We start from the raw sequence: 26,134 nt of genomic DNA on the forward strand, positions 1-26,134 counted from the left end.
CAACAGTGTGATTACTGAAGACAGTTTAAGCTTTTTTTTTCCAGTTATTTTTATGTTTAGGGTATATTACTCTAGGGATGTATAGTCAAATCATTGTGTTTTAAAAGCATTTTGGAATAGTTTTTTTTGTTTTGTTTTGTTTTTTTGTTTTTTGTGGTACGCGGGCCTCTCACTGCCGTGGCCTCTCCCGTTGTGGAGCACAGGCTCCGGACGCGCAGGCTCAGCGGCCATGGCTCACGGGCCCAGCCGCTCCGCGGCATGCGGAATCCTCCCGGACCGGGGCACGAACCCGCATCCCCTGCATTGGCAGGCGGACTCTCAACCACTGCACCACCAGGGAGGCCCTGGAATAGTTGTTTTTTATGTAGTTATTCTACCAACTTGGTACACAGGTTCCCTTTCAAAAATAATTGTGCAAAATATTTACCCAGTTCTAGAATCAAAGTTACGAAAACAATTTGTTTAAAAGAATGCATTTCTTGGGCTTCCCTGGTGGCGCAGTGGTTGAGAGTCCGCCTGCTGATGCAGGGGATTACGGGTTCGTGCCCCGGTCCGGGAAGATCCCGCATGCCACGGAGTGGCTGGGCCCGTGAGCCATGGCTGCTGAGCCTGCGCGTCCGGAGCCTGTGCTCCGCAATGGGAGAGGCCACAATGGTGAGAGGCCCGTGAGAGGCCCGCATACCGCAAAAAAAAAAAGAATGTATTTCTAGATTGTGCTTTCTCTGAGAATTGTACATGAAAAGCCGGTAACCAGCTCCAAACCCTACCAGTCTGGAGTTTGTGGACGTTAGCAGTTTTCAGACTTGGGTCTTTTCTCAGATTATTAAAATTTTCTTTTGGAATTTGTCTAAGTAATGCTTTTTTTCATCTGTTTCTTTTCCCTTTTCTGGAACATTTGTAACTTGCTTGTTGAGTATCTTGTACTTATGCTAAATCTCTTACTTTTTCTCTCACCCTTTATATCTATAATTCTTGTACTTTGTTATTTTCTCATTGATCTGATATGATATTAGATGAAAGCATACAAAAGAAAGCATACAATATAAAGGAATTATATGAAGTAAAAAATTACAGAATTCCACTGTCACCAAGCCCTTCCTCGTTAGTAAAAGTGTGGTACATATGCTTTCTGCACCTTCTGCTATATTGTGTTTTATGCACATGTGTGTGGAGATGTGTGTGTGTTATACATTCACATTACAGTGTCTTTAGAAAGTATATTATTTCTGAATTTTTTAGTAAATATGTCCTAGACATTTTGCAGTTTTAGTACATGTAAATCTATTTGTGATAACATAGTTTTCTGTTGTATGAAAATAGGTAATTTGCCTACAAATGGGTGATTAGGTGGTCTTCTGTTTTTGTATTGTTTGTGTTTTTTTGTTCGTTTGTTTGTTTGTTTTGCCCTGGCATTACGAAAGTTGCTGTTTAGGGCATCCTTTATACATACATATTTCTTTGTGAACACATGCAAGTATTTCTGTTGGATTTATCTCTAGAAGTGAAATTGTTGAATCAAGTGATAAAGCTATTTAAAATTTTGGTGAATATTGCTAAATAGACCTCAGAAAGGGTTTTTTTTGTGGGAAGAAGGGGGTGTACCAGTTAATATTCCCAGCAACAGCCTGAGCGTACCAGTTTTCTCTCACTCTCACCAGTGTAGGGATATTCCTTTTAAATCTTTAGTATCCTGATAAGAAAAGAAATCTTGTATGTTTCCAGAATGTTGGTATAATTGAACCTATTTTATGTCTGTTGGCTGTGCATTGCCTCTTTGCAGTTTTTGCTCATCTTTTTATGGACTTGTCTTTTTCTTATTGGTATGTGGGAGCTTTGTACGTATACTGCTTTTAACTCTGACATAAAGAACTCGCACACCTCAATAATATGGAAAACAATCCAACAAAAAAGTAGTCAAAAGACATGAACATGTACTTTACAAGCAGTACGTGTGAAGGAAGCTCCTTGTCATTAGTACTCAGAGAAATGTAAATTAAAACCACACCTATGGGCTTCCCTCGTGGTGCAGTGGTTGAGAGTCCACCTGCCGATGCAGGGGACACGGGTTCATGCCCCGGTCTGGGAAGATCCCACGTGCCGTGGAGCGGCTGGGCCTGTGAGCTATGACCGCTGAGCCTGCGCGTCCAGAGCCTGTGCTCCGCAACGGGAGAGGCCACAACAGTGAGAGGCCCGCGTACTGCAAAAAAACCCACAAAAAACCACACCTATTAGAATGGCTAAAAGTTTTGAAAACTGGGCATGCCAAATGTTTTAGAGGATGGTGAGCAGCTGAAACTCTCATACACTGCTGATGGGAATTTCAAAATGGTAGGACCACTTTGCAAAGCAGTTGGGCAGTTTCCTAGGAAGAATATATAATAAATAATTCAGCCATTCCACTTCTATTTATTCGAGAGAAACAGAAACATATGTCTATACTTTTACAAGAATGTTCGTAACAGTTTTATTTGTAATTTATTTGGGCTGTTTCCAATTTTTGGCTATTACAAATAAGCAGGTATCTAGGAGTGGAAAAATAGAAAACTAGAAACACCCCAAATGTGCATCAACAGGTGTATGGATAAACAAATTGTGGCATGCTACTCAGCAATAAAAAGGAACAACTATAGATGCACTCAACAATATAGATGGATATCAAAGTCATTATTGCTAGGTGAAATCTTTTGTGGAAATTATTTTTGTCATGGAATCCAACCCAAAATTAGGGCTTACTGATCCTAGGGAATACAAAATACTTCTAGTTTTGATTTTTCTTTATAATTAATTTAAAGGCAGGAGTTGGGGGGGGTGAGTGTAATACATTTTCATCCAATTATTCAGTGCAGAGTCCTCTTCAAGAATTTCCATTAGAACCATCCTGAGACACTTAAGCAATCTTGTTAGATGTTTAACTTTATTGGGAAAAAACTAAGCCTAAATTTTCAATACCAATTTCTGAAACACTGTTTGATCCATATTAATAGCAATAACTACTTTGAGATGGAGGTACTATTCTACTAACTCATGTTGGCTTCAGAATACCTAGGTGTGCTAATACAGCTCCAATGGTATTAGCGGTAAATGTGGAGTGAGAAGCTGTCAGGACATTTCAGCATTAATAGAAACACTATGGACAAAGAATTCTTGTGTCGCAAAACTACCCTGTGCTAATAATACGCATGATAAAGTGATTGGGGTGAAGTGTACTGATAATCTGCATTTTTTAATGTATCAGGAAAAGTAAGACTGGCAGATGCATTGATGGAAGCATAGATAAGTGATAAAGCATATATGATAAAATGTTAAATGTAAAATCTAGGTGGTCAGTATCTAGTGTTCATTGCTCTAGAAACATTCTTTCGATATTTCTGTATGTTTCAATTTTTTCATAATATTGGGGGTAAAAAACTATGGAAACAAAAGAAACCCTAGAAAAGCAGCAGTTGATTGATATAAATGTATATGTAAATAAAAATAAAGTCCCTGTGCCACTATAGGTAAATACAAAAGTTTAAATACTATAAGTTCAAAGATAAATTTTTCATAAGTTAAAACCCAACACAGATTACAGACAAATAAAACATGGCAAATACAGGCAGCCCTCAATTTGCACTTTGTACGGGACTGTAAAAAATTTATGGCAGGGGCTTCCCTGGTGGTGCAGTGGTTGAGCGTCCGCCTGCCAATGGAAAAAGTTACAGTTCTCAATGACCTTAAAAATTTTTGTCAAAACATTAAAAACTCTCTTAGAACCAGAAACTAAAGCTTACTGATCTAGGAAATATAAAATGCTTTTAATTTTGACCTCTCTTTATTCTTAAAACAACAACAAAAAGTCAGATTGATGCTCTGAAATACCAGGAAAAGAATTCTAGTATCGTTAAGGAAAACATGGAACCTCATGTTTTTTACATTTAGCTTCTTATCTCTAAAGAAATAATAATTTGAAGAGCAACATCTAAAGATATCAAAAAAAATAAACTAATAAAGTGTGATTATCCAAATGAAATAGCATACTTGCTTAGCTGAACAATTCGTTTAACTTAGAGTTAGCACTTACCCATCTTATAAGAAATAGAAAATAAATTAGGGAATTAAGTTTACACTGATAGTACATTCCTTCATTGACAGAACTTGGAAGATAATTTGGACAAGTGGTTATCTTTCATGTATTCAGATGGACTGTAAAAACACTAGGACCATGTAGTTGCATTTTTGGAGAAGGAATGGGGTGCTTCCTAAGGCACAACCTAGAAGCTGTAAATAAAAAGATAAATAAATTTGACCTCATAAAAATATAAAATTTATATGTGATATGGTTTCATATATTAATTTTGTAGACTAGACTCTTGCTAAATGCATTTATTACTGTTCTGTAGATTCTCTGGGATTTTCTACATAAATAATCGTATCACCCACAGATGGGAGCTCATTTATTTCTTATTCTCTGATCTTTAACGTCACTTATTTTTCTCTTCTTATTGCTAGGACTATCATATCAGAGCAATGCTAAATAAAAGAGGTGAACATCCCTGCCTTATTCGCCATGTAGAATGAGAAAATTCAACCTTTTTTAAAATTTTATTTTAATATAAATTTATTTATTTTTGGCTGTGTTGGGTCTTCGTTGCTGCACGTGAGCTTTCTCTAGTTGCGGTGAGCGGGGCTACTCTTCATTGTGGTGCACGTGCTTCTCATTGCGGTGGCTTCTCTTGCTGCAGAGCATGGGCTGTAGGCTCACGGGCTTCAGTAGTTGTGGCTCGCGAGCTCCAGAGCACAGGCTCAGTAGTTGCGGCACACGGGCTTAGTTGCTCCGTGGCATGTGGGATCTTCCCGGACCAGGGTTCAAACCCGTGTCTCCTGCATATTGGCAGGCGGATTCTTAACCACTGCGCCACCAGGGAATTCCGAAAATTCAGTCTTTTACATCAGATATAATACTAGCTATAGGGTTTCTTTTTTAATTTGCTACTGTTTTTATCATAAATCTGCATCTTTCGAAATGAGTTTTTCTCCTTCATTCTTTTAATATGGTGAATTACACTGAGTTTTGAATGTTAAACTAGCTTTGCATTTCTGGAATAAACCTTGTCATGGTAGATTAATCTTTTTAGTATATTGTTGGATTTGATTTCCTAATGTTTGATTAAGTATTTTTGCATCTATACTCCTGTGGGATATGGATCTGTAAGTTTCTTTTGTAATGTTTCTGTTAGGTTTTGGTATTAGGCTTATGCTGGTTTCATAAAAATGAGTTGGGTAGTGATTGGTGATTACCAGTCCTCTGTTTACTGAAAGTTTGTAAGATGATAGTACTTTTTCCTTAAGGTTTTATAGAATTAACAAGTAAACCATCTGGGATCAGAGTTTTTTTGGGAGGGAAGGTTTTTGATAACAAATTAAACTTCTTTAATAGTTATAGGACTATTCAGTTATTTTTGTTGTTTCTTCTGTCAGCTTTGGTAAGTTTTTCAAGAAATTTGCTTATTTTGTCTAGGTTGAATTTGTTCTCATTATTCTCTTAATATCCTTTATTTTTAAAAATACTTTATTTTTTCTTATGGCTGCATTGGGTCTTCCTTGTGGCACATGGGCTTCTCTCTAGTTGTGGCTAGCAGGTTTCCTCTCTGTAGTTGCACCATGCAGGCTCAGTTGCCCTGCGGCATGTGGGATCTTAGTTCCCCGACCAGGGATCATCTTGTGTCCCCTGCATTGGAAGGCAGATTCTTTACCACTGGACCATCAGGGAAGTCCCCTCTTAATATCCTTTAAATGTCTTTGTTCTTAATTATTCTCTTAATATCCTTTAATGTCTATGATCTGTGGTGATAACGCCTTTTTCTTTCCACATAGTGGGGACGTGTTCTTTTTTTTGGATCAGTCAAACCAGAGGTTTGCCAATTTTGTGGTCTTTCGTAAAGACCACCAGCTTTGGGGTGGTTGGGCCCCTCCCCCCTTTTCCCGCTCTTATTTCCTTTTTTGTAATTACTTTGGGTTTACTTTATGCTTTTCCTAGCTTCTTATGATGTCCTCTTAGGTCATTAGTATTAGTTCTTTTCTAATATAATCATTTAAAGCTTAACATAGTTTCCTTTTAAGCACTACTTCAGCACCAGTCTACAGATTTTGATATGTTGTATTTTCGTTACCATTCAGTTCTTACTATTATGAAATTTACTTTTTGATTTTGTCTTTGACTCATGTATTATTTAGAAGTCTGTCATTTCATTTCCTTAATTTGGGGTTTTTCTAGGTATTTCACTGTTAGTGATTTAATTGTGGTCAAAGAATGCATTTTCTTTGGTTTTGATACTTCAAAATTCACTCTTTTTTTTTTTATTGTTCAGATGGCCTTTAGTACTCTTAGTTTTGGGGTTTGGTTTGTCTGTCAGTTGTTGAGAGAGAGTTCTGTTAATCTTTTATAATAGTGGGATTGTGTATTCCTCTCTAACTGGTCCGTTCTTCATCTATCTTTTTTTTTTTTTTTTTTTTTTTTTTTTTTTTTTTGGGATCCCCCCCCACCGGGGCACGAACCCGTGTCCCCTACATCGGCAGGCAAACTCTCAACCACTGGGCCACCAGGGAAGCCCCTCATCTATTTTTAAGCTCTCTAAATAGGCTTATATACATTTTACAGTTGTTATGTGTTCCTGATTGTCTTTTTTTTATCATTATGAAATGACCCTATTTATCTCATAATACCCTTTGTCTTCATCTGTTATTAAAATAGCCATGCCTGCCTTAATGTTGTGTGCATCTTTTTCCATCCATTTACTTTCACCCTTTCTATGATTTTATGTTTAAACTTTGTCTCTTAAGACAGCTTATAGTAGTGTCTTGTGTTTTTATTCACTGTCAATTCTGATGCAATTCATGAAATAAATGAAAGAGAAATATGAAATCAGAAATAACAATATAATAACAGAAATTAAAGCCACATTAGAAATAGTAAAAAGGTGAACAGGCTCTGCTTGGTACATAGTCAAGAACAAGAAGAAACATTTGAGAAGGCTGAGAAAAATAAACAGAAAGAACAACCACATGAATGTAACTTCTGGTTGGATTTAGATCTATTATTTTTTCTGTCTTCTTTATTTTTGTTCCTCTGTTCCCCTTTTACTACTTGCATTTGAATTATTTGAACATTTTCCAACATTCCATTTAATAATTTATCTGTTGGCTTTCTGGTGATACCTCTTTGCATTAACTTTTGTTGTTCTAGGGATTACAGTATGCATACCTAACCATTATAGCCTACTTAGAGTTATTATTGTACCGCTTCACATAAAAGATGGAAACCTTGCTACCATATAGGTTCGTTTTGAGTAATTTTTCATACATATTTTGAAGAACTTAAGAGGAAAAAATATCTTAGATATTTACCATTTCTGTTGTTTTCCCTTCATTACTAAAGATCCAGGGGTGGTGGTTTTTTTTTTTTTTGAAGAATCATTTCCTTTCAGAAAAACTTTCTTATAGGGCAATTCTGATGGAGATGAAATCTCTTAGTTTCCCTTCATTGGGGAATGTCTTCTTTTCCCTTGTTCCTGAAGGATATTTTTGCTGTATATGGAGTTCTAGGTTTGCATTTCCTTTTTCCAGAACTTTAAGGATGTTGTTTTACTGTATTTTTGCCTCTGATTTCTGGTAATTAATTCACGATCATTGGACTTGTTTCCCTGTTTGTTTTGTGCCATATTTTTCTTAGCTGCTATCAAGGATTTTTCTATTTGATTTTCACCTGTTTGATTATGTGTGTCTAAAAATGATTTTCTGGAAGTTTATCCTGTTTGGGGTTGACTGAGCTTCCTTAGTATTTATGTCTTTTACCAAATTTGGAGATTTTTGGGAGCCATTTTGTCTTCAAATTTTTTCTGCCCCAATAGTCTCTTCTTCTGGGATCCCAAAGACGTGCCTGTTAGGCATTTTGATATAGTCCCATAGGTTTCTGAGACACTTTTCATTCTTTTTTTTCACAGTTTCTCTGCTGAGAACTTCTGTCTTCATTCATTTCAAGTTTTTGCTTATCTTTGTTTTTGTTTTTCTAACTGCTGCTGTAAAGTCTTTGATATTTCAACAATAGAAGCTTTGTTTGATAATTTCAACATCTAGGTCACCTTGATGGCAGCTGTGGATTAACTTTTGATTATCTGGTCATAAAGACCTGGTTTCTCTTAGAGTTTTAGCTGCCTGTGCTACTATCACTGTGCAACTAGGGGCCACCTCAGGGCAGAGGTTTGAGAGAGGAGGCGAAATTTATACCCTTGCTTCTCTAAATTTTCACTCCATATGTCTGTTTTTTTAAAAAAACCTTATAGAGTTCTCATGTACTTGTTTTTTCTATGTTGTTGCTGAGTTTCTAGTTGTAATTAATAGGAACAGTGGGCTGTAGTGGGCTACAGTGCCATAGCACGATAGGGACTTCTCTTTATTTTTTAATATTTGATATAGTCAGATATTAAAGCCTTCATAAATGATTGATTTGAGTTTGTAATCTGGTTTGGTAAGAAAATTAAGAAGTATTATGTAATACGTAGGGTGCCATGGTCTGTTCTTTAGCTTCAGAACTGCTTAATAGCATTATTTTTTGCTAGTAAATTCATCTTTTGTGATAGGTTAAAATTGAGTGTGCCAGACTTAAGTTCCTGAGCACTCTAAATTCTGATAACAAATTGCTTTGCTTTTCCTGGTTTTCTCCATAAGCATGTTGAGCTGCTATTTTACCCATAGCCAGTCAGCTCTGTTCTGTTCTAAAAATCATATTTTGCTCTCTATAAGTAATAATACGAGTGTGTTCTTCCCCACCACCACCTCCCCTTTTGGTTGGATGGTAGTAAAAGACCTAACTATAAAATAATGTTCCATAACATAAGAAAATAATGTTTGAATCAATTCATAGGTGTGTTGTTTGGACTGGTGATGAGAGGGTCTTCTTTTATAATCCTACCACCCGTCTTTCTATGTGGGACCGACCTGATGATCTGATTGGAAGGGCGGATGTTGACAAAATTATTCAGGAGCCCCCTCATAAAAAAGGAATGGAAGAAGTGAAGAAACTAAGTAAGTTTTAAATTAGGAGTTACCTCTAATTTTAATATTCTTTTAATATTTTTATGGAAAGTGTGAGGCAATTTAGAAATCCTCTCTGTTTTCAAGGAATATAAGAAAAGGAATATTTGAGAAATGGAAAATAGACTGCTTTTCTAGGTTGAGTTCAGTAATTTAAAAAATAGAGAATTTGGGTAAAATTATGTTTTGTAAAATATTATATATATATATTTTTAACTTCTTGTCCTTTTCAGGGTTGTCAGTCCAAGATATGTAGGTACTGCTCATGCCTGCTCCATGCTTATTAAAATGCTCCTCAGTGAGCCTTTTAGCACCTTTTGTGATTAGTAATATATATTTTGAAATAATCAAACTGTACAGAGTATTTTTAAAATAAAGTTTACTAAAGTTTTGTAAAATAAAAATGCAAAGGTCTTTTAAACTTGATGATATTTAGGGAAGGTAAGCCTTATTCCTGAGACTAGGGAGACTCCTGCACCTTATTAAGGGATAATCTTTTAATCTACTTTATGTTCAGATAGCATTTCAGTATATATGATATATAATAAATAGGAATATTTGTACATATTTTTATTGCATGTGTTTTATTGGTAATTTGCCATTGTATTGGTATGGTTGTGTTTTTAAAGAACCCCCTTGTGTAGTATAGAAGCATGATAAATGAATCATTTAATAATTCAATTGAAATAAATCCTGGTATGTCATTTAATAATAATAGAGAAATCTTCGTAGATTATGTATACGTGGTACTAACATTTTCTGCTTACTAGTGATTTCCAAATTAGTGAAACTTCATCTACCCGGTGCAGAAGATACAAGAATTTGATTCATTTATTTGATAAATACATGTGTTAATAAAGATTTCAAAATGAATCAAAGATTTAATGTAAAGGGAAGATGAATAGAGGAGGTTTAGAATTATCATGCTTTGTTTAATGTTTTATAAAGAAGTGTTATGAGATAGATATATAAACAGTAATTTTTTAAAAGAAAAGATTGTGTACCATGTGCATATAACTATTCATAATATTTGAAATGTTTTTTTTTTGCCAGGGCACCCAACCCCGACAATGCTGTCCATCCAAAAGTGGCAGTTCTCTATGAGCGCAAGTGAGTGAACTATAAGTTGCAGCTTTAAAAAAATGCTGCTAACACCAGTGTTCCAGTAGTGGTTAGTGGAAGGATTCATACCTAAATATTTAAATTTTTGCTTACTTACTTTATCTTATTTTTTGCGGTACGCGGGCCTCTCACTGCTGTGGCCTCTCCTGTTGTGGAGCACAGGCTCTGGACACACAGGCTCAGCGGCCATGGCTCACGGGCCCAGCCGCTCCGTAGCATATGGGATCCTCCTGGACCAGGGCACGAACCCGTGTCCCCTGCATCGGCAGGTGGACTCTCAACCACTGCGCCACCAGGGAAGCCCCTGCTTGCTTATTTTTATTCTGATAGTTTAATTAAATTTTCTTATAGTTAAAGAAGAACAAGAATTAATGGAAGAAATGAATGAAGATGAACCTGTTAAAGCCAAAAAACGGAAGTAAGTAATACTTGCTGTTTATGTAATTTAGGTAGATTTTTACCTTTTAAAAGCTGTGATTAGGCGCAGTCAGTTCATGATTGGGACAGGTAATGTGTGTGTTAGGAGATAGAAGTCACGATTGCTCTCTTTAGGCCTGTTATTAAAAAGCTTTGCTTCAGGATGTAGAAATGGTGTCCCTTCTGTTGCTAGATGTGCAAAAGATTTGGTTATTTAAATATGTATTATGAAGTCAAATGACATTTTAGGAGTTGATAAATTATTTTCAGACATTCATTATGCCTGAATTTTATAAAAATGTTACCTCCTTAATGTAGACCCCAACAGACACCATTCCAAAAATCTGATAAATGTAAACCAAGATTTCTCTCTCTTTTTATATACTGGTCACTTCACTAGTCCTTGTGTCCGTGGTCATTACTTGGAGGGAACCTATCAGCTTATTAGAAAGTGCTCCGAGAGAAAGAGAGTGGTATAAGTGGAAGTATTAGCTTGACCAGTGCTTGGTAAAATGAATGTTACTAACTATGGGGGGTGAAAGGGTGGGGTAGAAGGTGTTTGTGTATGGGCCGGGGAGGCATGGGACCATTATTTAGCAGCAAAAAGGAAAGTTTGAAGACGTTACTATGGACTGGTTTATCATAGTCCTTATCTGAAAAGGACAGATTGAATGCAGCCAAATTACGGCAAAGAAATCAGTAAGACAACCCCTGTCAAGGGTGGTTCTTTTTTAAAAAATTTTCTTTATTGGCAACAATGTTAAAGAAAGTAAGATATTAAAGAGTCACTCATGATTGACCACAGTAACAACAGCTGTTTGAATTTTTACAGTTGACTTTTTTAGTTCTTGTCCAAATGTATAAGTATTTTTATTGGTTGTAATCAACTGAATTTGTGTTCTTTTTTTAAAAAATGTAGAATAAGATGTTTGTTTTCTTAATTATTATAAATGACTGTATTCATTCTGTTTATGTACCATAATTTTGGATGTTCCTACAATGTTAAACTTTTAGGTTGTTTTTAATTGTTTGTTCTTATAGACAACTCTGTAAGGTTTTTAACTGCTTTTATCAGGAGAATGTCAAAGAAGTCCTTTATGTGGATTGCCCGAGCTTCTCTATTTAGGTACAAAGCTAAAAGCCTATTTTTCCTGGCTTAGTTTTTCTTTATTTCTTTTATTGAGATAGATAGTGATAGTTTGTATTGTGACATTTTCATTTAGTATAATTCTATAAAGGTTATTTGTTTTCATTAGTTGTATTTCTTGGATGTCTTTTAACTCTTTATTTAAATAGTTTTTAAATGAATTATTATAAGAGGGTATATTGTTTGGCAAATTGCTTTTACCTGTTTGTTTTGTGCATATCTTAGGTCACAGACTATCTCGCTAAGTTCCTGCAGGTCACGGACTATATCTTCTATTTTTGATTCATTCCCTAAATTGCCAGTTACCTCTCACTGTATTTGTGGGCTGGCCTTATTAGTTCCAATCATCTCCTGGGCTACCTTCATTTTCCTATATAGCATGCTTTTGAATTTCCTGATGTTCTGTTTTCCTAATTCTCTCAAGTTTATGCAGGAAATATGAACCAATTTTATTTTTATACTTAGCAGATCGAATTTAAGAAGGAAGATCTGCTTAAACACACCTGAACGTTACTGAATTACTTTTTTTGATTATTCACATGAATGGTGCTTCTTCATAGGGCAGAGGTTTGAGAGTTGACTCAATTTCATGTTTACAATCTCACTTGAGTACCGTACAGCAGCAGGGTTGCCCTTAGCCCTGAGGTGCATTTTTGGAGAAACAAGAAGTAGTTTAGTCCTTGATGAACAGTTCTAATTCCACCTAACTACTCCGGGGCCTATGTTGCTCTCTGGGACCTGTCCTTCAACTTAAATCTCATCTTATCACCCAGAAAGTGAGTAAAAAAAATGTCAGGTAGGTAAGGTATATATCTCACATATCCACTTGGCCAGGTTTGCAGATATTTTCATTTTATTTTCAAAATAAATATTTGAGATTACTAAGACTTATACCAATTTTTATTAGATTAAAAATTGTATGCATTTATAATGTAAAACATTTTGGAAAATACTGTTTTTCCTATACCATTTCAAGAACTAAAAATTATATTCTGTGCTGTTTGATTCTAACACATAGAGTTTTAATGCAATATTAGATAAGTTTTTTGTTTTTAAGTAAGGTAGTTCATTTTGTGTATCAGCTAGTGTCAGGGAGAGACAGCACATTAAAGGTATTTTTCATTCCTAACAATGCAGCCACTGTAACATCATTAGAAGCTCATTGTAACTTTATTATTTTAGTGAAAGTTGCTTATCCCTTAGAGTTTATTTGAAACCCTCAATATAATTTTTTGCCAAAAATATGCTGCTCAGTAGTGAGTCTTGGATATTCCAGTGATCTTAAGATTTTAATAAGATTCCTTATTAATATTTTGTCAGTTGATGCCTATGTTTTCTTTTTTATAGGAGAGACGATAATAAAGACATTGATTCAGAGAAAGAAGCTGCCATGGAAGCTGAAATTAAAGCTGCCCGAGAAAGGGCCATTGTCCCTCTGGAGGCCCGAATGAAGCAGTTCAAGGACATGCTGCTAGAGAGAGGGGTCAGAAAACAATCTTTGGGGGAGATATTTCTGTTTTGTATAAGTAATATAAATATGTCTTGCTAAAAGGTCAAATCTAAGGTTAGTGCTCATGTTGTGGGGGGCGGATAAGGGAAGCCTGTCAAATCACTGTACTCTTTCAAACAGCCTTTTTCCTGGCTAATGATATCATGTTTAACTAGATGCCATTTTACTGTCCTTTTAAGTACAAATAACATTTAACATTTATTGGGTCATTAAATTTTGGTGAGTAATATAAGACGAATATTAACATTACAGAATGGCGGACTACACGGAATAGGTAAGGTATATGTGATTCTTTTAATATCTACAGAATGGCTTTTGGTTAAAGGAGAACTGGTACTTTATGATATTACTGTTAATGAAGCTTAATTGAGAAGGGATTTCAACCTCTTGTTTATATTCACAGATTCATTTGAGTAAGTAAAATTGTTCAACTTTAAATCCCAACATTGTTCACAAGGTTGGAGCAAGCTTGGGAAATCAAAATGCAGATCTTCAAGGCTTTTTCTGATGTACTGATTTTTAAAATGTCACACAGTAGTGGTTATTTTAATGAGTAATTAAGTGTTTGTTATTTCTGTATAATATAGAAATGTTCAGAGCCAATTAGTGTGGAAGTGTGCTATTGCTAGCCTCCCACTGCTTGTCATTTATTAGTGATGGAAACGGCAGTATGGCTTTTATTATGTGTCCTTTTTAAGCAGATGTCCTGTAGATTTCAAGCAAAATTATATGACCTTTCTGTTTTTAGAGCCAACTTAATTATGAGGCAATACATTTTTTTATTTTAAAGGTGTCTGCTTTTTCAACATGGGAGAAGGAGTTACACAAGATAGTTTTTGATCCTCGGTACTTATTGCTTAATCCAAAAGAGAGAAAACAGGTAAAAGGAAAATAACAGTATTTAAGTAATGTATACCCCTTGCCAGCACAGTTTTTTAAATTAATTAATTAATATAAATTTATTTATATATTTATGGCTGTTTTGGGTCTTTGTTGTGGTGCACCAGCTTCTCATTGTGGTGGCTTCTCTTGTTGTGGAGCACGGGCTCTAGGCACGCAGGCTTCACTAGTTGTGGCACGTGGGCTCAGTAGTTGTGGCACGTGGGCTCTAGAGCACAGGCTCAGTAGTTGTGGTGCATGGGCCTCGGTGCTCCGTGGCATGTGGGATCTTCCCGGACCAGGGCTCAAACCCGTGTCCCCTGCATTGGCAGGCAGATTCTTAACCACTGCGCCACCAGGGAAGTCTCCAGTATAATTTTTAAATTATAAGGGATAAAGTACGATCCTTTATTTTTCTAACATAGTACTTTAAGAACAGTTTCATACCTTAGAACATAGTGATCCTTTGTGTGGACATTTCTGCCTCAGAAATACTTGGATTCTTTTGCCATTGTGGACATGGCTTTGCCTCATGCACATTTTGTCCTTATGCTTCATACATACTGATGTTATACCAAGGTTTCAGGGTCATTTCACATGCATCTATTAACTTAGTTTTTACTGGTCAAATGATGCAAATTTAGTGTAGAAAAATAGCAAAATACAGATGAGTAAAAAGGAATAAAACCTACCTCCAATCATTTCCAGCTGATAGGCCCATTGTTGAATACTTGACCCTTCCCAACTGTTAAGTGCTAATATACATATACATATATGTGTCTGTATTGTAGATAGACAAGACTCAGCGTGTTTTTATCTCACACATGCTACCCACACAAAGTCCACATCTATTAAGTGGCAACTGTTAAAATGTCTTTTCATCGTAAACTTAGAGTAATAATGGACGCTTCAAGGTCTCTACTGAACTAATACGAATTATAAGAACTAGAGTTAACTTGTTACTGAGCTGCCATTTATTTCCACGATGATTCAGTGACACATACCATCTCATAGTGATTGCTGCTTCCTCTAAAGTCTTGCACACTTCCAACTTATATAATTCCTGAATTACCTGGACCACCCTGACAGTCATTTCTGTAAAATGGTGAGTATGTCGAACCACTTGCTATAGTGCTGTTGAGCTACACGATTTCATTTGCTAGAGGTAGTGTCCATCTTCCATATTTATAGTTTAATGGTTGTAATAATTCTCTGCACAGTTTGTACCATTATGCATGTAGGTCTAATCATAGACATTTTATGAAGAGATGAAATTTATAGTGTACCAAACATGTATTTTAGATTCATAATAGGAAGACATGACTTTCAATATGTATTTGCATCTGTGTTTCATGCACTGTAGTCTTTTTTATTTTAAACTATTTGTGTGTGATGGTCTCATTTTCACCTCAGTTGATGGCCCTATCAAAACCTATAAATTAGCTTGATTCTTTACTTTTCCCCACTGTGCATTTCAAGTCTTATCAGCAAAATCTACCTCCAAAACCTTTTCTAAATTATTTACCATTTATTTACCTCTTATTTACCATTTCCCTTGCTATACCCTAATTCAAGGTACCATGGTCATCTGTGTGGCCCCTAATTGATCTCCTTGCCTCCTTCCATTCTTGCTCTCCTCTGTAGTCAAGTTCTTTTTCCACACAGCAGCCAGACTAATTTTAAAGTTTGACAAGTTAAGGCACTGTTCCCTTGCTTAAAAAATGTGCATTGCATACTATTTCATTTAGGATAAAATTGAAACTTTTTTTCGTGACCTATAAGATTCTACATACACTCATGTCTGCATACTTCTCAAGCCTCTTTTTTTATGTTCATTTATTCTAGCCACGCTGGCCTTGATATGCCTTGGCCAATACAGGCATATTCTGGTACTTATTAGTCCCTTTTCCTGGAATGTTCTTCCCCTAGGTGTTTGCATAGCTGACTAAATCATTACATTCAGATACTTGACCAGGTGCCTTCTGATTAACCTGTCTCTTTGCCTTCTTTACTTTCTTTGTAGCACTCAGAATTCTATCTAAAATTATCTTAACCATCTGTCTTTTCCTACCACAGAGGGCAGGAACTTTGTTTTGCTGATTGCTCTGTATGTGGTACCTGGAACAGTGCTTTAACCTGAATATCCCTGAAGACTTAACTTTAAAACTTTTATGACTTTTACTCTTCATGGCACCGAATGTTGCAGTTTCTGAGTTAAATTACAAGTGCATATTGAGAACTAAAATTCTTTTTTAATTTTGAAGGCATTTTATAAGCTGGTGGTATTATTAACTCCTTAATAGAGTTACAGTTAAAAAGAGAAAAAGTATCAAGCATTATTCTGTTTTAAATAAAAACTCAAAGGTTCTCATACTTTTTGAGTAGAAATCTTTTTTTAAAACTGGAGTGTAAGGAATGAGGGAATGTAAAGCCGATTGTATTGGGAGGCATGGCACAAATAATTAGGAGAAACTTGGAAGCATACCAGAATTTCTAATTTTCTATGAGATGTTCATCTCAGAGAGTGAATCCTAACCTTGGTGTGGGATATCCTAGAGGAGAGGATATGAAGTTTTTTCCAGCTTCTGAAAGGAAACTTAATATAAATTCACTTGGCTTTTATTTATAATTTAGTACTTTTACAAGTAAGAAGTATATACTGAGATAGGAGAGGGGTTGGAAACAACACTCTTCCCCACTTCTGTTAGCCTGCAGGTACTTTCATGAGCTACTACAGTGCTATATTTAGAAGGTTTTGAAAATGACCTACATGCCTAGCAGGGGACTGCTGAGATAATTGTATATATTTCTATATAGCTTTTAAAGATTTGTGGATATATATGAACTTACCTGGAAAGAGGTCTTAAGTGTTTAAGTATTTATTTATTTATTTGTTTGGTTGCGCTGGGTCTTTGTTGTGGCAGGGAGGCTCCTTAGTTGTGGCATGCGTGTGGGATCTAGTTCCCTGATCAGGGATCGAACCCAAGGTCTTAAGTATTAAAAAAAAAAATCTTTTTCTGTTTTACCTTTTTCCAACACGTGCATGCACATTTTTAAGGAGCCACAGAGTTCTTTAAGATATGTTTGGAAAAATATTAGAGTGTTTTATCTTCCAGAAGACATTTCTTTCAGAGCCTTCTGACTTTCTTCAGTCTGGACTGGTTGCCCTCAACACCTGATGTACAGCTGTCATTTTTGAGGATGACAGCTCTTGATCATCATCCTGGGGATTTCCTTCATCTCTTTTTTTGTGGAGGGGGAAGTTTACCTGTCTCCTGCATTGTATGTCGTTTCTTTCTTGGTTTACTCTCTTCTAATGCATTCTATCTCTGTAGTAGCTTCCTGAGAGAATGTGCATGGGAAATAAATTTTTGAGGCCTTATATATTTGAAAACACTTTTATTGTACCCTTATTTGGAATTGTTTGACTTGCTAAGGAATTTGAAGTTGGAAATCTTGTTCCTTCAGGATTTTGAAGGCATTGCTCTGCATATAGTTTTCACTGTTATTTTTGGAACTTCTGTTTATTACTTGTTCCCTTGTATGTGGACCTTCTTATTTTTTCTGTAACATGTAGGATCTTCTCTTAGTCTTCAGTGTTCTGAAATTTCATGGTGATTGTGTATGGCTGATGGAAGGGCCCTTTGTGCTAGGCACTTGGTGGCCCTTCCAATGTAGAAACTTTTATCTTTCAGTTCTTAGATTTTCTTGCATTGCTTTTTTGATTTCCTTCCAGCTGCTTTATTTTTCCATTCTGGGCCAGAGCATTTGTGCTCTGGGCTGGTCCTCAGAGTTTCGTATCATTCCTCTCTTGTTTTCTATCTCTGTCTTTTTAAAAAACTTTCTGGATGATTTTCTCAACTTTGTTGTCTAATAACCCTTCAGGTAGATTTTTTATTTTCTTTGTCATGCTTTAGGAGTTCTTTTTTTGTTGAGTTTTCTTGTTTCATGGTTGCAATGTCTTAATTTTATGATATAGTTTAGGATTTTTTTCTTATTTTTCATTTTCCTGTATAGTCTCTCTTTCCCCTAAGGTTTTTCTGTCTTGGTCTCTTTTTTTCATGTTGGAGAGTATCCTTAGATGTCTTTGTGGACCCTAACTGCTGATGATTAAGAACAAGGCACTAAGATGCTATATGGGCACTCTTAGCATCTGGGTGGGCTCTCATGATTGTTGGCTTTACTGTAGAACAGTGGTTCTCAACCAGGGTATTTTTGCCCTAGGGGACATTTTTGTTTGTCACAACTGAGGGAGTGCTGCTGGCATCTTTTGGCCAGCGATGCTGCTGAACATGATCTGGTCCAAAATGTCAAAAGTGCTGAGGTTGAAACCTCCCCCCCCCACCCAGCCGCCCCGCTGTAAGGTGATTTAGGCTGGTTTGTTGCGATCCTGCAGAGCACGTAATTTTTAGGCTGGTTAGATCCTGGATAAGGACTTTTAGTCTCCTTGCTCTTGCTGCATTGGTTCTGAAAGAACTGTGTCTTGGTATGTGGTAAGTAACTGCTTAATTCCCTGTTTTCTCAATCTGGTACGCCTCATTCTTAATTTATGTTACCCCAGACCAGAGAGAGTGTTTTGCCTTTTAGAACAAGGGTCAGCAAATTTTTAACATAAAGGGTTAGATAATAAATATTTTAGGTTTTGTGGGCCACGTGGTCTCCATCATGCTTGTGTAACTCTACTGTTGTAGTGTGAGAAGACCCACAGATTTATGTAAAGGAATGAGCATGACTGTGTTCAAATAAAGCTTTATGGACACTGAAATTTAAATTTCATTTAATTTTCGTGTATCATGAAGTTTTCTCTTACTTTCCCCAACCATATAAAAATATCAAAACTATTCTTGTGCTGTAAAGAAAGAGGCAACAGGCCAGATTTGGCTAGCAGATTGCAATTTGGTAACCCTTACTCTAGAGAATAACCCCTTGCCTTACTGAGTTTCAGGAGTGTCAGTGCCCCAGATACATAAAGTTGACAACGAGGATCTAGTGGTTAAACTGCTTCTTAAAAAGCTTTATTGTAGCATTACCCTATCCTCACTTCATGGGTATCTGGTGCTATCAATTCTGGAGCTGTTTGAGGATTCTCTAATTTACAAAATTGGTTACTTTGTTTTCTTGACTGCTGGTTTAGGGCCAGCTTTCTTGTGTCTGCCAAATCCTTTATCACCTCTCCATGTGCTTTTCAGCTTCCAGAGTTGCTATTTCTTTTTTCCACATTTCTCTGTTCTTATTGGTTTGTGACTTCAAAAGTTCATCATCTTGACTATACATTATTAAGTGGGAAAAAATATATAGAATATGTGTAAAGCAAGATTACATTTTGGGTGAAAATAATTATGTCTTAAAGAGAAGCGGGGGCTTCCCTGGCGGCGCAGTGGTTGGGAATCTGCCTGCCGATGCAGGGGGCGCGGGTTCGTGTCCCGGTCCGGGAGGATCCCACATGCCGTGGAGCGGCTGGGCCCGTGGCCCATGGCCACTGAGCCTGCGTGTCTGGAGCCTGTGCTCTGCAGCGGGAGGGGCCACAGCGGTGAGAGGCCCGCATACCGCAAAAAAAAAAGAGAAGCAAAGATTCTACACTTTGGTATTTAGATTACCTATATGAAAGACTAACTTGTCAAATTGGTTTATTTTTGTAATAGGTATTTGATCAGTATGTAAAGACCAGGGCAGAGGAAGAACGCAGGGAAAAGAAAAACAAAATAATGCAAGCCAAGGAAGATTTCAAAAAAATGATGGAAGAAGCAAAATTTAATCCAAGGTATATGGTTTATTACTATCAAATATTGAAGTATGTATATATTTTCTCCTAGATCAGTTGAATATATATATGTGTGTGTATACACACGCACACACACACACACACACACACACACATCTTTTGGACTTCTGGACATGAAAAACTTCTTGTTTCATTATTGGTTTCTGCCTTTCTAAGAATCTTCGTTCTTTGGAGGGAATCCCTGGTGCTCTGTGAGGCATGGTTTTCAAGAAAGGGTACCTTTGTTTTAAAAGCTTCCCTCTGAGAATAAGTTTCCTTCTCTGGAAACTGGTAAATGATTAAAAACCTGTCCCTGTCTTCTTTAAGTTTTACATATAATGAATTGCAGAGTGGGAACATTATTTTGATTGAATTGAAGTGGTGAAGGACCTTTCATTTCAAAAATTTCAAAGTGTCTAGATTATTGTCTGACATTTTCATTTAATTGTTAATATATATTGAATATATGTAAAGGGCTAAAGAAAAGGAGACATTTTAAACTTATGTGCTTAGCATTATAATAATAATGGCATCAGTTATTGGATATTTTAGATAGATGTATGAACTTACACATATATGCAGTTAAAGTACATGCATATGTGTGTGTATATTATCTCATTCAGTCTTCAAAACAACCAGTGTGATTTAGGTGCTCATATCCTACCTATTTTACAGATAAGGAAAGTAAGATATATGCAAATTAGGTAACTTCCCTGAGTGAATGTGGGATTTCAGCTAGGTTCCAGTATTACACAGAATAGTCAAGACAGGGAGAATCACTTTCTTGTAGAGATATTAAGTTGCTTTGAATATACAAGAACATGGAGAATCTCTAAAACTATGGGGTAGAATCATGGAGTCTCTGGGTTAAATGGCACTTTTTATAAAAGTTTATCTTGTTTAAACAGTTATTTTTGTCAGTGGAGACAGGGAAGAGTATTGTTGTTTGGAAAAGTGTATTTGGTACACTTTTTCAAAAGTGTATATTTGAAAAATGAAGGGAAACTTAATGGTGTTATTAATACAGATTTCATATAAGCAAGCTGAGTATTTGTGACCATAAAGAATGTAATATTCTTCAGAGGTTAACAGAGTTTCAGACTTTCCAGGGGGTCTTAGGCTTTTTCTTAATCAAAAGGGTAAGTTCATGGGTCAATGCAATTGTGACTGGGTTATAAAAGACATTTTGGAAGGCAGTTGAGGAAATTGGAACATGAATTGGTATTATATAATATTAGAGATTAGCAATTTTCTTGGATATTGTGGTTATGGAAGAAAAAGGATTTAGCCTCAGGAGATGTATGCTGAAATGTTTATAGATGGAGTCTCATGATGTCTACAGGTTATTTTCAAATGATTCAGCAAAATATATCTATAAAAACCCTTTATGGGTCTGGGAATAATTGAGACTCCAATGAGATTTCTCTTTTGTGGATTTGACAAATTAAGTCTTGCTGTATCACAGTACCCTACTGATACTCTTTTGGGGCAGATAGAATTGTTGAAGTGATCTTTACTATGCAGGTTACTTCAGAAAGTAAAACCATCAGGCACATAACTGGAAGTCTTAGCACTTGGGGCATTGTGCTGTATTGCTAAGTTGATGCATTTTAATACTAGCATAGAGATTAGGACCAATTTTAGTAAGTAGTAGAAAACAGAGGAAAAACTTAAAGTTGAGAAAATACCGTCCATAGACCTACTTTGAATTGGGAAAAGACCACTAACTGTTCTTCAGTACAGTTCATAGATATAAAGCACTGGAGTTTATTCCAAGGGAAGGAATGGCTGGGGAGAATTACCTAACTTTAGTGCCTGTTTCTTCTATGTCATTTTTCTTTTTTAATGGAAATTTCAGGTGTACCTCCTATGGTCAACTGCGAGTCACTATACTCTTTCCCATCCTCTACCACCAACCAACTATCCACCTCATTTTTTTCCTGCAAAAGATTCTCTACCTTGTCTGTTATAAAATAGCATTTTTGGAATTAAAAGATGAGTCATATGAAAACATCGGTATGGGAATCTAATGCTAAAACTTCATTTTAGTCTCTTCTGGTAAAAAATAGATATATTTTACATATTTTTTTAACCTATTCTAAATAATATAAATATGTATAAAATAATTGAATTCTCACTTTTATACATTGATTTTACATTTTAAAAAGTTTATTTAATCATAGTAATAATTACTTTTTTGTCTTAAAATTATAAAGCAAGGTATACTTAATTTATCATGAAAAGAAAATAGATTTAATGGAGTACATATTATCCCTTTTCTGGGGTATGCATTTTTATTTTACCATATAATTTTATTATGGTTACATATCCATTGTATGTATATGTGTGGTTACATACCCAGTTTTGCAATGTATCCTTTTGTTAAAAACATTGAATTAATGAAGTTAGATATTTTGAGTAATACCAGTTGCATATAAAAAGATTGTTAGAATCTGGCTTTGGTTAGCAAAGCTTAAAAATAGCAAATGTTAGCAGTGAGTAGTACGCCTATTCTTCAGTTGATGTTTTAAACTCTAAATTCTAAAGTTAACCAGCCAGTTTTTTCTTGATAATTAAAGTAGTAATTTAATCTTTGTGTTAATACCTAAGCGGAGGTGTTTTATTTTTGAATTGAGATAAGTAGTTTTATAGGGGAAAGTAAGCTTTATTCTTCACCTCTAAAAATGTGCTAAATATGGGAGTGTTTATTATAAGAGTGAATTCTTATTATGTAAGGTGAAATATATGAAAGCATTATAAATGCCTTTTATTCATGAAGAAACTTTTTTAATACTTAGTTTCATTAGCCCTCATAGACCTTAATTTTCCATATCTCTGCTGGAACTCCCTAATTGTTCATCCATTAAGATCATGTCTTTGAACATATTTTTTAATTCTTCCAGTATAATTATAATAGTTTTTTTTTTGTTTTTTTTTTTTTTGTGGTACACGGGCCTCTCACTGTTGTGGCCTCTCCCGTTGCGGAGCACAGGCTCTGGATGCGCAGGCTCAGCGGCCGTGGCTCACGGGCCCAGCCGCTCCGCGGCATGTGGGATCCTCCCGGACCAGGGGCACGAACCTGCGTCCCCTGCATCGGCAGGCGGACTCTCAACCACTGCGCCACCAGGGAAGCCCAATTATAATAATTTTAAAGGATTTGTCTGTACCTAAAACAACATCTGGGCATCCTGGGATAATTTCTATTGGCTTAAAAATATTTTTCCACATGGATCCCATGTTTCTTTGTATGTTTAGTGATTTTTAATTGAATATTGGAAATTGTGGATAATAGGTAGAGACTTGAATCTGTTATCTTTCTCTCAAGAGTGTGTATTCTTATTTTAGCAGGCCAGTTACAGGCCAGTCACTTTAAGTTTAGGTTTGAGTTTATGCTTTGTTAGTATGGATCTCAGAAAATGGAAGGAGTTTTTGTCAGACTTCCGACTTTGTCTCCCTTGTGGATCTTTTGTGGGCTTTGTTGTCTTAATATTGTTCTTTTTCCAGCACTACTCAGTGTCTGGTATCTCTTTTTTGCTCTTAAGCATGTAGCAGTTTGGTACCGGGAGTGGTCTTTCTGCTGTTTTATAGCTTGGCCTTGGCTATCTACTTATTCATGAGGGATTTCGAAATGGTATTCTTCTGGGGTAGTACCCTTTTTCTATAGCTTATTCCTCTGCCATTTTAGCACTGAAACTCTGATCTCTGCTGCTTCTAGCTCATTGGGACCACTGTACTCTGCCTGGACTCTACCTCTTTGCATTTTGGGAAATTGTCCTGAGGCACAGTGCCACGGGGCTTCTTACCTCAGTCTTACTCTACCTGTTGTCCACTGCTTGAAATCAATTGCCTCATATATTTTGTCTGGATTTATAGTTGCTTATGGAAGGAGAGCTAATTCAATAAGAGTTACTCCACCATGGATGGAAGCAAGAACTCAGCCTCATCTTAGGGTGGAAATAGATGGACCCTTTAAGTCTCTTGAAGTACACAAATTCTTTGCTCTCAGATGTCTATCCCCCTAACACTATGCTGATAGTATACAGATCTCTAACCACATTTTCACTCTTTAGCCCTTTCACTCCTTTCTGTAGGCAGATTTGGGACTCATTGTCTTGTTGGCACATATTCTTACTGGGAAGATGGTATCGTCTGCTATACCTTTCTACAAGTAGAAAAAGCTCTACCAAAGTTAGCACACTTGCCATTTTGTTACAGAGCTACTTTTAGTGAATTTGCAGCCAAGCATGCTAAAGATTCAAGATTCAAAGCAATTGAAAAGATGAAAGATCGAGAAGCCTTGTTTAATGAATTTGTGGCAGCTGCAAGGAAGAAAGAGAAAGAAGATTCGAAGACCAGAGGTGAGAAGGTAAGATGGTTTTAGTTCCAGTGGTGTGATTGATGGGAGTGTGAGTGGGAAGGGACTGAACTGGTGCTGCGTTTCTAATCTCATTCATGGGCATACATAACAGGACCCACATTTATTGTTTAGCTTTTTAAGTTAACTTTTACAGTTGTTTATATTATCACTTCACTTCAATGATGCATACATTTTAGTAGTGTCGCTAAGCTGCATAGGTTTTCTTTAAATTTTATTAATACTAGGATGCCCAATAAACCCAGAAGTGGTTATTAGGCCTATCTATTCACTGGTGCCTGCCTGCTAAGATTTCAAGGTTCTTTATAGGTAGTAACATTTAAGTTTTTCAAAAAGCTTCTTTATATTTTTTGCCCTCTAAAAAATAGCATTTTGGTGACTTTCTAATCTTTTAGTAAACATAGCTTACATATGAATTATTGCTTATCAGAATTAAAGGTCAGCTATTAAAGATTAATGAATTCCAAATGTCATTTGATAGTGGTGTCAGGAGTGGAGAGGAGCTCACCACTGAGGAGGCAGACTGGTAGGGAGGTGGCACCAGTGGTGCGTAAACCATCAAAACATGCAGCCAGTCTCCTTAGTGACCCTGTGTGCTTTGTGAATAGAGAAAAAGAACCTCTGAAGCTTTATCATTCTTGACATTTAAAATTGCCTCTTATTCTAGAAAGTTAAAATATTACAGATTCTTATTAAGAAATGTTGTTATGGAAGTAACACCACTCTTATTGGGAGGAAGCCTCTTTCATTGAAAATAGCAACAGTATTAGGTGAAATAACTTTTGTCAGAAATAACTGAAATTTCCTGATTATCTGATTTATTATGCTTCAAGGTAGATTTTTCGAGAATTATTTCACTGTTGACTGTCTTTGGTAAATGATTATGCTTCTCAGAGGAAATGTGCACGGTTGAGTTCTGCATAAACATTTTGACTGTTGAATTAGAATCATGTCAATGAATTGTTTGCTACTTTTGACTTTTAGTAAGAACCTTTTTTTTTTTAAAGAAAACCAAGTAAATAAACGATTGATACTGTATGATTGCTTTTAAACAAATGGAATGTTTTTCTCTTTGCATTTGTAACTAATGTTCTTTTTCTGAACACTTTTTTTGGTAATTATTTTATGTATTCTGTTTTATAACAAGTGGATAGACTTTACAGTTTTGTGCTGTGTGGCCTGTCAATCAGTTTGGTCTGACAGCTGTCAATCACTGCTGTGCAAAGTATTATGGGATTCTCTAGTGAGGAAAGAATTGATATCTCTCTGTGTGGTCACTTTAGCCTCCCACAGTTCCGGTACATTACATTTTTTTTAGTCTTTTTCCTTATGAAGTAATGAGAGTTGTGCCCAGGATGTGTTAATTCAAATAAGAAATTAAATAAACATTGCATCTAAATGAACTTAATATATTCAGCTTTACTTTCTTTTGATTGTAAAATTTGAATTCTCTAAATTAAAGGTTTATCTTTGTACTATTACATTGAAAAAAAAGGAAATTACCAAAGTAAAACTTTCTCAGCCAGTTTAAAGAATGCAAAATGAATTACTAACTTATGAAAGCAGAAATCTTTATAAAGGTTTAAATGTACTTTTTATACTTACATTTTGAGAAGTATCTGGTTAGTGAAGTTTTATCATTTCATGACTTTCACTGTGTATTTATTCTTATGAAGTATATTGGCAGTACGTTTTTTAAAAATGGCATTTTAGCTGTGTGTAATTGAATAATAAACTGGTATATTGGAGTTTCTTTGTTCTTAAGATTCCTAACTGGCCTTTGTAACATTGAGACAATTGAATCAATAGCCGAATAGTAAAAATTTAAAGGTAATTACTTGCTGAGTCAAAAAC

The 26,134-nt window shown here is 35.9% G+C and overlaps 1 protein-coding gene across 5 annotated transcripts in view; it reads left to right on the plus strand.

The window, feature by feature from the left end:
• The window catches only part of TCERG1 (transcription elongation regulator 1), a 60,132-nt gene that overhangs the window by 24,506 nt on the left and 9,492 nt on the right, over nt 1–26,134 (plus strand). For all 5 annotated transcript variants that reach the window (XR_003004081.1, XM_024752305.1, XM_024752309.1 and 2 more), the window contains 7 exons: nt 8,900–9,060; nt 10,123–10,179; nt 10,543–10,609; nt 13,103–13,238; nt 14,056–14,145; nt 19,787–19,905; nt 24,121–24,271. Coding sequence is in view for 4 of the 5 variants with exons in the window: in XM_024752305.1 (XP_024608073.1) it covers nt 8,900–9,060; nt 10,123–10,179; nt 10,543–10,609; nt 13,103–13,238; nt 14,056–14,145; nt 19,787–19,905; nt 24,121–24,271 (781 nt within the window). In the remaining variant the exon portion in view is untranslated. The remainder of the gene's footprint in view (nt 1–8,899; nt 9,061–10,122; nt 10,180–10,542; nt 10,610–13,102; nt 13,239–14,055; nt 14,146–19,786; nt 19,906–24,120; nt 24,272–26,134) is intronic.

Source organism: Neophocaena asiaeorientalis, unplaced genomic scaffold, assembly GCF_003031525.2.
Source record: "Neophocaena asiaeorientalis asiaeorientalis breed wild unplaced genomic scaffold, Neophocaena_asiaeorientalis_V1.1 scaffold204, whole genome shotgun sequence".
Classification (NCBI taxonomy): Eukaryota; Metazoa; Chordata; class Mammalia; order Artiodactyla; family Phocoenidae; genus Neophocaena; species Neophocaena asiaeorientalis.